Raw genomic sequence first — 13,801 nt, 5'->3', positions numbered from 1 at the left:
CATACAGCAGACTGAGCCAATCTGAAGACAGAATATCAGATATAGAAGACAGGATGGCAGTCAGTGACCATAAAAGGAGAGATCTCGATTGCCTGCAGGGGTGGGACCTCTACCATACCTCTGCTGATAGATAGCGCCCTGGCTGGGAAAGGTCCTGCCGCTCCCAGCAGAGAGGAAGGGGCATCTGAGCCACTGTCCCACTGCTCCTGGCCCAGAGGAAGGAGCTTCTAGGCCACAGTCCATCCCGCTGCTCATGGTCCAGAGAAAGGCACTTCTGAGCCACCATCCCACCACTCCTGGCTTAGAGGAAGGGGCTTCCAGGCTGTTGTCCATCCTGCCAATCCCAGCCAAGAAGAAGGGGCTTCCAAGCCAACGACACACCACTCCCAGCTCAGAAGAGGTGAGCCAAGTGGGCGCTAACAGCACCACCACCCCCACTCGGGTTGAAATGAGAAGACACATAAATAAGTCTCAACACCAGACTTCCAGATCACCTACAGCAACCCCAAAGGGAAATGAGATGGAACACTCTGATACTCAACCACCTGGACCCCCTGAACTGGCAACAAAAGACAATCTGGAAAAAATGAAATCAGAAATAATTTCTCAGAAAACAGCAGAGATTGTGATCATAGGGCAAGACATGATTAATAAATCTAGAGAGGACCTGAGGAACATGATGGAATCCCAACACAGGAAACAAATGGAATCCATAAAACAGATCCAAATAGATTTCCGGGAGATCAAAAACTCCATTGAAAGTTGACACAGCAGAATGAGCCAATGTGAGGACAGAATTTCAGATATAGAAGATAAGATTGCACTCTGTGACCAGGAAAAGGAAAACTGCTTCAAAATTGTAAGGGAACATGAGTAATCAATCCAGCAGCTGCTAAATGATGCAAAGAAGAATAACATAAGACTGATTGGAGTCAATGAAGAAGCAAGAGAGAGTGCAGACAACACAAAAAACTGTTCAGAGAAGTGATAGCAGAAAACTTCCCAAGCAGGGGAAAAGAACTAGACATACAGATAAATGAGGCATGTAGGACTCCAAATAGCCTTCATCAAAAAAAATCTACACATAGGCATATAATTGTTAAGATTCCAGAATCCCAACAGAACAAAGTTCTGCAGCCAGTTAGAGAAAAGAAACAAATCACATACAAAGGAAAGCCCATCAGAATCACAGCACACTTCTCAACACAAACCATCAAGGCAAGAAGAGCTTGGAGTGACATATTCCAAGCCCTAAAAGAAAACAGCCTCTAACCCAGATTGATGTACCCTGCAAAACTATATTTCAAAACTGATGGAGAAATGAGATATTTTCATGACAAAGAGCACCTTAGGAACTTCGTGAATAGCAAACCAGCACTCCAAAAAATTTTAGGCAATATCCTAGGAACACACAATGAGGATTGCAACCCCAGGAAGTAAAGCAGAATGAACCCATCTGGCATGACAAGAAATGAAATGTAAAAGGGAGAACTCAGCAAAAAGAATAAGTCATGACAATGATAACTCAGTATGTTTCAGCTATAACCATAAATGTTAATGGTATCAACTCACCAATCAAAAGAAATAGACTGGCAGAATGGGTCAAGAAGCAAAATCCAACAATAAGCTGCATACAAGAAACACACTTAATTCAAAAAGAAACTCATAAACTGAAAGTTAAAGGGTGGAAAACAATACTCCATGCAACGGGAACCAAAGAAAAAGCAGGAGTAGCTATCCTCTTGGCAGATCAAGTAGATTTCAAACCAACACTGATTAAAAGAGACAAAGAAGGACACTATATCCTTGTAAAGGGAACAATCCAAGAGGAAGAGATGACAATCATAAATACCTATGCACCAAACACTAGTGCACCCAACTATATAAAACAAATACTAACGAACACGAAAAGTCATATAGGCACTAATGTAATTGTAGTGGGGGACCTCAACACCCCACTATCACAAATTGATAGATCAACTAGACAAAAAATAAGTAATGAAATACTAGAACTCAATCAAACTCTTGAACAAATGAATTTAACAGATGTTTACGGAGTGTTCCGCACCACAAAATCAGAATATACATTCTTCTCAGCTCCACAAGGGTCATTCTCCAAAATAGACCACAAACTCACACATAGAACAGGTTTAAGTAAGTGCAAAGGAATTGAAGTTATCCCCTGTATATTATCAGACCATAGTGTGATGAAATTGGAGATTCATAGCAAAAGAAACTGGAAAAATTTCATAAACACGTGGAAATTGAATAACACACCTCTGAATAACCAATGGGTGACAGAGGAAATTAAAGAAGAAATCAGACAGTTCTTTCAATTGAATGACAATGACAATACAACATATCGGAATTTATGCAACACAATGAAAGCAGACTTATGAAGGAAATTCATAACAGTGAATATGCATATTAGGAAAACAGAATGAGCCCAATTAAACAACCTGATGCTGAACCTCAAGCTTCTAGAAAAAGAAGAGCAGGTTGAACCCAAAGCTCATACAAGGGACAAAATTATAAATATCAGAGGAGAAATCAATGCAATGGGAACTAAGAGAACAATACAAAAAAATCAGTGAAACCAAGAGTTGGTTCTTCAAAAGAATCAACAAAATTGACAAAACCTTAGTGAACCTTATCAGACAAAGGAAAGAAAAGGCCCAAATCCATCTAATTAGGATTGAAAAGGGGGAAATTACAATAGACCCAGCAGAAATCCAGATGATCATCCATACCTACTACCAGAACTTCTATACCAATAAGATGGAAAACACAGAGGAAATCAACAGATTCCTAGATACATATGAATTACCAAAGTTGAATGAAGAAGACCTAAAAATTCTGAACAACCCAATATCAACCAATGAAATTGAAAACATAATTAAAACTTATCAACTAAGAAAATCCCGGGCCCTGATGGTTTTACTGCTGAATTCTACAAGACATTTGGAGAAGAACTACTGCCACTATTGTTTAAACTCTTCAATGAAATGGAAAGGGAAGCAATACTCCCAAATTCATTCCTGGAAGTAAGCTTCACATTGATCCTCAAAGGAGAGAAAGACCCACCCCAAAAGGAGTAATATAGGCCAATCTCACTAATGAACATAGATGTAAATATCCATAATAAGATACTGCCAAAGATAATGAAGAAGATCATCCAGAAGATCATACACCCTGATCAAGTGGGATTCATCCCAGGGATGCAGGGATGGTTTAACATACACAAATCAATCAATGTAATACAATATATCAATAGAGCCAAGACAAAAACCATATGATCATCTCCATAGACGCAGATAAAGCATTTGACAAAATCCAACATGCATTTATGATTAAAACCCTACAAAAAATTGGAGTAGATGGTCTCTACCTCAAACTGATAAAAGCCGTCTATGCAAACCAACAGCCAATATCATACTAAATGGTCAAAAACTGAAATCTTTCACATGAAAATCAGGAACAAGACAAGGATGTTCACTATTACCACTCCTGTTCAATATAGTTTTGGAAACATTAGCCACAGTAATTAGACAAGAGAAAGAAATAAAAGGAATAAAGACAGGAAGTGGAGAAGTCAAATTGCCATTTTTTGCAGATGACATGATACTCTATATAGAAGACCTCAACAACTCCACCAAAAGTCTTCTAGACTTAATAAGCAAATTCAATAAAGTAGCTGGATACAAGGTCAACACACAAAAATCAATAGCTTTCCTGTACATGAACAACAGACTCACTGAGACAGAAATAGGGCAAACAATTCCTCTCCCAGTAGCATCCAAAAAACGGAAATACCTAGGAATTAACCTAACAAAAGAAATCAAAGACCTTTTCTCTGAAAACTAGAGCACTCTGAAAAGAGAGATTGAAGATTATATCAGAAAATGGAAAGACATCCCTTGCTCCTGGGTAGGAAGAATCAACATAGTGAAAATGGCCATACTTCCAAAACTGCTGTATAGATTCAAAGCAATTCCAACTGAGATCCCAGCAGCACACTTCACAGACCTTGAGAAAACAATCCAAAAATTCATTTGGAACCAGAGGAGACCTAGATTGGCAAAAGCAATTCTAGGCAACAGAGACATGGCAGGGGGTATCACAATCCCCAACTTGGAACTATACTACAAAGCTACTGTGATAAAAACACCATGGTACTGGCAAAGAAACAGACCAGAGGACCAGTGGAACAGATTAGAAGATGCAGAAACAATGCCAGACACACTCAGCCCCCTGCTCTTTGACAAAGAAGCCAAACACCCCCACTGGAGGAAAGATAGCCTCTTTAATAAATGGTGCTGGAAAAATTGGGTTTCAACTGGCCAAAGATTAAAACTAGACCTATATCTCTCACCATGCACTAAACTAAAATTGAAATGGATTAAAGAGCTAAACATTAAAACAGGAACACTGAACTGGCTGGAACAGAGGTGAGGTAGAACTCTTGAAGACATCGGTGTAGGAAAAGATTTTGTGAACAAAACCTCAGTTCCCCGTGAACTAGCACAGTCAATCAACAAGTGAGATCTTTTCTTATTAAAAAGCTTCTGGACACCAAGGGAAACCACCAACAGTGTGAAATGATAAACCACACTGTGGGAAAAAATTTTCACCAGCAGTCCCTCAAACAATGGTCTACTATCTAGAATCTATGAAGAACTTAAAAAAAATCAGACCTCCCAAATTTAAAGACCCAATCCAAAATTTGGCATATGAAATGAACTGACATTTCTCAAAGAAATAGACATAACAAATAAACATATGAAAAAATGTTCAACATCACTGGTCATTTGAGAAATGAAAATGAAAAAAACACTGAGATTCCACCTCACTCCAGAAAGAATGGCTGCTATCATGAAATCAACCAATAACAAATGCTGGCAGGGCTTGGGGAAAGAGGAACTCTATTCCACTGCTGGTGGGAGTATAGACTGGTGCAGCCACTGTGGAAAACAGTATGGAGATACCTCAAAGAACTAGGACTGAAAGTCCCATTTGACCCAACTATTCCCCTGCTGGGTATCTTCCCCAAAGAATTAAAAGAATCATACCACAGTGACATATGCTCCCTCATTTTTATAGCAGCACAATTTGTAATAGCTAATACTTGGAAACAGCCCAAATGCCCATCAACTGGAGATTGGATAAAGAAGATATGGTTTTTCTATAAAATGGAGTATTACTCTGCCATACAGAACAAGAAACTAGAGACATTTACAGCTAAATGGATGCACATTGAGGCCATACTCTTAAGTGAAATAAATAGAATACACACGTGTAAATACCAAATAGTTTCTCTCATATGAAAAACTGAAAGTGTAAATAAGGATCAAAATGTATAATTGATATTGTGAAATAGGAAGAAAAGTTGTAAGGAGTAGGGGAAGTAGGAGGGGTAGGGAAAGAAAAGGGAAAAGAAAAAATATGAGAAAAGGAAACAAATGGATACAAAGTCTTTGTAAATAGGGAAGGGAGGAGGGGGTGAAGGGAGGGCAGGGGAATGGGGAAAAAAATAAGAACCAAGATACATCATGTAAAGGTACAAGATTCTAATGATGAATGTAACTGTATTGTATACCTATAATGTACCAATAAACTTAATTTTATAAAACATTCTTTGAAAATATCCATGGACCTTTTCTTGTATAATAGATAATTTAAAATAGGAAGAAAAGGTCCAAATGGGAAGAGGAAGTGGGAGGGGTAGAGGCAAGGAAGGAAGGGAAAGGAATAAATATGGGAAAAGGAAAAAACAGGAAACAAAGTCTTTGTAAATGCAGAGGGAGGGAGGGGTTGAAGGGAGGGCAGGGGAATGGGGAAAAAATAAGAACCAAGATATATTATGTAAAGCTACAAATTCCTGATGATGAATGTCATCATATTGTATACCTAAAATGTACCAATAACTTAATGTTAAAAAGAGTTTAAAGAGAAAATATCCATGGAATAGTAGAAAAGTTGATAGTGTATTTAACTACAAATAAGATCATCATATAATCATAATTTGATGGTTTTCCAGGCTTATTCTCAACATAAATCAGTGGTATTCAAAATCAGTAGAATAAGGATAATAAAAAAAACCTGGGCTCCTTTGGATTCTTTTTGCCTCTTAATGCTGAAAAATGCATTATGATCTTAAAGACTTCTTCCATGGTAAGTCCTTGGCACAACAAATGTGGAGGGTTTCCTTGCCTAGGTCCTGCCCCCAGCCAGTTAAGTGACCATGAGTGCAAAACATGCAGCCATTTGTCACACCAGCAGAGGGCTCTAAAGTTATACCTGCTAGCCCCAGAAATGGGATCTGGAGCAGAGTAAATGGAGGCTGGCTAGTGAAAGTTGGATTAGGTTTTCTTCCCTACTGCCATCTGGACCCAGAGGGTACCAGTCACATACACGTAGGTTTTCCTAGGACTGTTCTAGTTGTAGCACTGAAAAATCTCAACATACTGGCAAATCCCTCACTAGGATAGGAAATACCTGGCTCTTTACAGTGGGGGGAAAGAACAAAATTCATATGGAAAATAAAAATACAGTGATTAAAAGCAAAACAATTTTAGCATCAAATGAATATAGCACAGATTCTCCACCATCCATAGTCACTTCAGTTGTTGGAACCCATGATCTGTGCTTCACTTTGAGTAATGTGACTTAAGTGATCAATGTAAGGATCTTGAAATCATGAATGTTAAAAGTACATCTTTGACTTAATCTCTGGAATAACTATTGCACTTTGTACTGTGTTAGAGATAGCTTAATTTTTCATTATTGGGAATATTGTAACTGTGATCATTAAGAGCTCAGGTGATGAAATTGGGAACAATTATACTGTTAACACTATTACAACTCAAACACCACCAAACAAGACTAAATGACTATATTATTTTAGTGACAGAAGGAACACCACACCATATACAAAAAAAATATTTAGAATTGGGCACCATGGAGAAGAGGATATGAAAGCACACATGGTAACAGAATATCACATGTCTAGGATAAGACAGTTAAGTACTTCTAAATCAATGACATATTTGTCATCGAAATCAGACAGTTTATCTCCCTGAAAGACAATGATGTCCTGGCAAAACAACTACTGTTTTGTACATGTATATGTACAAGATGACTATCATCATTGCCTGACATAGTGGCCTGCCATAAAATTTGATTTTAAAATGTGGGACAAGAAATGACTTTTGCAGTTGACTTTACTGTTTTGCTAATACATTAAAAGAAGGATGTCTTAAAGGGTGTAGGAATTTCACAGAAGTATAACTGTAAAATGAAACACAAATGTAAAAATACCTGATTGTGTCATAGGACAAATGGAAGCTTGTGATTTTTATTTTTTATTAAGTATAAGGAATATCTAATTACTGCATTATACTTATGTCCTCTCAAATTCTTACATTTGTATACAATACCTTAAGAGTATATAATAACATAGCCTATAGAATTTTAAATCTGGTAAAGAATTTTTTAAAAAGTTAAATTACTACATCATAGGACTTTCTGTTTCTTATTATAAAATACTGGTATAACTTTCTCAGAAACAGCATTTGTTTAATTAGTTTTAATATAAAATATTATCAATCGATAATGTTAATTAGTCCTGTTGCTTTATTTAAACAATGACATTTATGCAACTGAATAGTAAATAATACAGAATAATGTATAATTCAAATAAACTATTTTTCATGTCTTGTAAAAATAATTTATGCATTATCTCATGAATGTCATATCTTAAATCATTATGCTTTTCTTTTAGCTTGATACATAGTTTGATGTGGTTGTATATGTTGTTCCTAAAAAGCTGACAGCTTAGTAACATCCAAGTACACAAAAGTATGCCCACGACTTTCATAACTGCTTTGTAAGCTCCCATAAGGAAAGAGGTAGAGGTAGAGTGAACAGCCCAAATAAACTGCACTATTTTCCGTAGGCTCCACACCTTGTAAAACAAAGGACATCCCCGAGTTTTTCTCAGTTTCATCCATGTTTTTTTGACTTCAGAAAGAATACCATTCAGGAACAAAAAAAGTGAGGTATAAAAGAGGAAATTTCAAAAGGTTAGCTTGGAGCCCTTATAACAGGAGAAAGAAAACCAATTATGAAGCCAATAAGAAGAAAAATCAGCCTTAATGATTCCAAGGGCATTAGTACCAAATACAAATGACACTATTTTAAAGCAGGAATATTTGAAACAATCCAGGGAACTATTTAAATTTACTGGTCAAATTATACACAATGAAATTTCTACTTTTGAAGATTTCTGACGCCATACACAATTTTTCCTCAGTTACCAATGTTAGTGCTGATATACAAAGAACAGTATGGATTCAGTCTGTCAGTTTTTAAAAATAAAGTCATGTTCGTTGGCATCATTTACTTTGTAATCTGGCTGCAAATATCTCACTTATTCATTTATGTGTTGTATTTAATTAACGCAGTTTTAAGGATACTAACCTTTAGTCATATGACCATCATCGATACTTCCAAATTCTCCTTTCTTTAACTGACACTCAAGAGGGGAAAATCCTTTGTTACAATGACAATTTTGAAAATTGTTGCATATCTAAATTGATAAAAAAATAATTTCCTTCTAGTAAATATAAAATGTTTAAATCTTTACTTATAATATAGAAATGGAAAAAACTACAATAGGTATAAATTATGGTTTGTAGGATAATTATTTCCATATATTCACCCACTGTAAATGAATGTTTATAATAGTCTTAATAAGATTAAAAATCTTAATAAGATTTTATTTATATGTGCATTTCTATCCTTATTCTATATAATGTACATGTCTGTTGACAGTCTGAGAATCGAAAGATAAAGCCCTCAAGAATTATTAAGTCACCCAGAAAAAAGAAACAACTAGGCCCTGTTAAGCAAAAAATTATCTTTTAAAACTTTGTACCAGTAGGAAAATATTAAAAATGATTTCCTTTCTTTACATATGGGCATATGTATATATTGAGTTACACATGTCTCAGATTATCAACACAAATAGAGACATTTTGGTAAGTTATTTTGCCATAAAATGACCACTAAGCAAAAAGTTTAAAAACATTTTAATATATCATTAAAATAATTCACTTACTATTTCAACACCTTACAGCATCCTTTTTAGATTTTTAAACTCTTCATAACTAAATTCCCTGATCCTTAGTTTTAGTCCCCTAATTAAATTAATACCTAGCTCTCTTTGTTACTCAGAAACTTATGGATAAAATCAAATATACCTCAGAGTTCTAGTCATTAAATAAATTACAATACCTGTTTTATCAGAAAAATAACTCAGTTCTGAAAATTTATATATAAATCATTTTCCCTATTATAAAGAGGTGAGAAAATAGGCTAAAATAGATGGGAACAACTTTCATGACATGTAGTAAATGATGACTAAATATCTGACATAAACCAAAAAGGAATAATTTTTTATAAAGATGGCTTTTGATGGAGACTAATACTTATTCCATAGTATCTCATTCTAGAGACTTTATGTTAGAGAGATTAATCAAATTTCCTTTTGGAATCATCTGCACTTTAGAGAGCACATCTAGTTTTTCACAAACATCTGTCATCAAATAATTTCTCCTCCTCCTCTTCTTCTTCCATCTCTTCTTTTTCCTTTTATTCTTCCTCTTCTTCTTCTTTTACTCTATTTAATGCCAACCACAGCCAGACACAAATATCTCACTATTAATAGTAACATGCCCCTAATTATTATTAACTTGCTAGTTAGACCTGATAGCCCAGACTCTAAATTAACTATCAATACTTGAAATAAAATTCTAATGAAATTATTAGTTACTTTCTGCCTTCTCTTTGTAAAAAAAAAAAATTTTCTTAATATGGTGACACAAGCACTTCTTGGACTTAGTGCACATCCACCCCCCACAGTTATCAAACATTCATACATCCAGAATTATCTTAAATGTTTCCTCTTTTCCTTCCCTAATAATTTAATTCCCTAATAATAGTTTGGTAAATTTCTTAAGAAAAGATTAAAGCTATAAATTATAGATGTTAAAATGTCATGATATAGCATGAAAGTGACTCAAACAGTGCCATTCAGATCATTTTACAAATCCTCCAGTTGTTTACTGAATTGTGAAAAAAATCATGTTCCTTTAAATGAACACTGTATTTACTTACCCCATTGCCACCACAATGTAGTTCAGGATCACAGCTTGAATTGAGAAGATGCTGAACATCTCTACAAACCCATTTATCACAATACTAAGGCAAAACAATGTGAAATGAAAAATAATCTCAGTCAAACAAATTGTGTGCATGGATACACATAATAAAAATTAGAGAAAATCCCTGAATTTCTGTTACCCAGAATTGGCACAAAAATCTGTGAGTACCCACTTTGGGAAAATATTTGTGTGGCTACAATGAAATAAACTACTTAACTTCAGAGTATTAAAATATTATCTTTTCTAAGGAGCTGAGAGCAATATTTTCTTACCATGTTGAATCTTACTCTCTTAAGAAGTAGCTGCAAAAATCATTTGGTCCTTTGAGTTCAGTAACTATCTGAGAATTTTTTAAATAATGCTCAACCTCAGACCATTATATCAACAGCTGCAAGGTTATACAATTACTGTGAGCAACCAGGGATGAGAAATATTGAGTAGGACAGGGAAGTCTTAATATTATGAGTATGAATCTCAAATGCAGAGAGTTGGCTAGTTGGCTGTTCCATGTGGAAAAAAATTGTAGAGAAAGAGAACATGATAAGAGATAATATGACAAAATTTAACATCCCTTCATGTTTAAAAACTTCAAAGAAACTGGGTATAGAAGAATTACATCTCAACATAATAAAAGCTATACATGACAAATATCATACTGCCTAGGGGGAAAGGGCATTTCATCTAAAATCAGGAACAAGACAAGATTTATCTAGTGCAAGAGATCCTTGTCTATCCATTCTTTATCATTCTCTTTGTACTTTACTTCACTCAAGTGAGAGATACCATACAGTATTTAATCTTGTGTGTCTGGTTTATTTCACTCTATAATTTCCCAGGTACATCTATTTTCCTACAAATGTCTCAAATGTGTCATTCTTCAGAGCTGAGTATTATTCCATTATGTATAGATATCACATTTTATTTATCCAGTTTTCTGTTGATGGGTATACAGGCTGCTTTCAAGATTTAGCCATTATGAATTGGGCTGCTACAAACATTGGTATGCATGTATTGGTATATGTATAGGAGCCTAATAACCCAAATAATGTAAACATTATATGCCACAACATGACGTATGACAAATAATAGCAAGAATAAAAAATGGGAGAAGGGAACTGGAGGAGGAGAGAGGGAGGGGAGAGAAGGGGGTTTAAAGAAAGAAACATGCTATAATATGCATGTGTAATCATTCCCCAAGATGATTATAAGCTACATGAACTACAAACATGTACAAATTTTTTAAAAAGACAAAAATTGCACCACTCTTATTCAATATATTAATGAAAACTTTAGTCAGAACAATCAGGCAAGAGAAAGTAGAAGAATAAAAAATCAACATAAAAACTTGATACCCTTCAGACACACGTGTTTAGATATTGCATTGTTTCACTGATGTGAGAAACCAAAAGGATAAATAAGATTCAAAATGTATAGTAGAGGGGCCAGGGATTTAGCTCAATGGTTCTGCCACCTGCCTCACAAGCACAAGGTCCCGAGTTCTATCCTCAGTATATATTTAAAAAATGCATAATAATATTGGGATATAGGAAGAAAATGTTTAAATGGGAAGGGGAATAAGGAAGTGGGGAGTGGGAAAGAAAGGAAGGAAGGGAAAAGAAAAAAGTGAATACAAGGGAAAATGGAAACAAAGCTTTTGTACATAAGGAGAGGAAGAAGGGTTGAAGTAAGGGGAGATTAGGACAAAAAAATAATCAGGATATGTCATGTACAGGTACAAATTCCCTACGATGAGTATGATCACTATGTATAGCTAAAAGGTACCAATAAAATTAATTTTATGAAATTGACACCTTTCCTATATACAAAGACTGAACTTTCTGAAAAATCAAGAAAACAATTCCATTCACAGTAGTCTCAGAAAATAAGAAAAGAACCTAGGACTATATCTAACCAAGAAAATGAAAGATCTGAACAATAAGTTAGATAAAAATTGCAGATCACTAAAGAAAGAAATTGAAGAAGACACTAAAAAGTGTAAAGCCATCCTATATTCATGAATAAGAAGCATTAATGTTGTTTAAGTAGCCATACTACCAAAAGAGTTCTATAGATTCAATCCAGTCAAAATGCCAATAATATTCTTCAAAGAACTAGACAAAAATTCATATGGAAGCACCAAAGTCCCTGAAGAACAAAAGGCAACTTGAATAATCCCAGAAACATCACAATACCTAATTTCAAAATATACTACAGAACCAATGTAACAAAAACATCATGATAGTGGTATAAAAAGTCATATAGATCAATGGGATACAACTGAGTATCCAGGATTAAAGCCATGTTTCTACTGTCATGTTTCAACAATGTAGTGAAAAACATACATTAGAGAAAAGACAGCCTTCTTCAACAAATGTTGAAAAAACCGCACATCTACATGAGGCAGACTGAAAGCAAATCCCTGTCTCTGTCTCTCTCTGTCTCCATCTGTCTCCCTGACCGCCCCCCATACACATACACACATACAAACAAAGAAAACATGAAGTAGAAATGGAAGTATTATGGAAGGAAAATAGGACCAGGGTGCCATGGTGGGGGGAAGTTGGCAAGAGAGGGTAACAGGGATATAATCAAAGTACATTATATGCATGTATGAAAGTGTTGAAATGGAACCCATTATTTTGTAACATTAATGTCAGCTAATAATTATAATTTTGAAAATCTCAAAATCAGTACCTAAATTTCATAAAAGGGCAAAAAAAATCCAAAGTGCACAATGTTGCAAGTAATATCGTATCATGATTATTTTATTTCAGTTGTGTTAGCTTAGTTTCCATGGTTTTAAAAGGAGTATTGATTCATATCCAAAACCAAAAAAATAATAATTTTCATATACTGGTGCTAAAAATGTGCCTTTTAGAAAGAAGTTTAGACTTTTTAGAACAATAAAATTAATTATTCAAGTATTCAGATAAGTGAATATGGTCAATATAACAGAAAAAGAATACTTTATACACTTAATATTTTTCTTCTATAGAAACATAGTGCACCCAAGAAGTAAATGAATATCTGCTCTGAAGAAAAAACTACTTTTTAATTTACCAGTGAAATATCTGAATTCTTGAATCATTAAGAGCCTTAACAGATTTTGCATGAATTAAGGTATCCATAAAGAAATTTTAGTCACAGTTTTACTATTACAGAAGTGCCAGTTAATTCCAAATATAAGTACTATTGTTTGAAAAATAGTTGAATAGCTTACTATAGTGAGAAAAATATAGATTCAGAGTATGCAAATGGAGACACAGGTAGGATTGGTCAGACTTCAGCAATTTGAAAATTTCATTAAATGTTCTGTTTCAGAAGCAATGGGGATCACTTTCTTTTATTTTATTGACACCACAGAAGATGGTCTTTTAAAACCCTTAAAGCTGTTTTAAGAGTTAGTCTCAGGAAAAGATGCCTTGTCTTAGAAAATTCACTCAATTTCATAATCCTTTCTGCTTAAATCCATAGTCATCACAACTCCCCTAGAGCTAATTCATGCACTATGTCTATCTTTAAAGTTACTTTTCAAGAATATTTTTCAATGTTTTGGGCTACCTGTCATCAATACTTTC

General features: G+C 34.8%; 1 protein-coding gene across 7 annotated transcripts in view; it reads right to left on the bottom strand.

The window, feature by feature from the left end:
• The window catches only part of LOC101724467 (disintegrin and metalloproteinase domain-containing protein 5), a 118,938-nt gene that overhangs the window by 19,104 nt on the left and 86,033 nt on the right, over positions 1-13,801 (bottom strand). For 3 of the 7 annotated variants that reach the window (XM_013076036.3, XM_021236891.2, XM_087217353.1), the window contains 2 exons: positions 10,177-10,260; positions 8,479-8,587 (listed from right to left, as the gene is read on the bottom strand). The exons of 1 other annotated variant lie outside the window; for it this stretch is intronic. In XM_013076036.3, coding sequence (XP_012931490.1) covers positions 8,479-8,587; positions 10,177-10,260 — 193 coding nt within the window. Of the gene's footprint in view, positions 1-8,476; positions 8,588-10,176; positions 10,261-13,801 lie in introns of those variants that run through there. 3 more of the 7 variants (XM_087217350.1, XR_015453489.1, XM_021236892.2) reach the window with 3 other exon arrangements.

The sequence above is a fragment of the Heterocephalus glaber genome, unplaced genomic scaffold, assembly GCF_053883595.1.
Source record: "Heterocephalus glaber isolate CG9 unplaced genomic scaffold, H.glaber_assembly_v1.0 deba00001461, whole genome shotgun sequence".
Taxonomy (NCBI): Eukaryota; Metazoa; Chordata; class Mammalia; order Rodentia; family Bathyergidae; genus Heterocephalus; species Heterocephalus glaber.
Note: the sequence above shows the minus strand (reverse complement) of the source record. Positions and strands in the feature narration are given on the sequence as shown.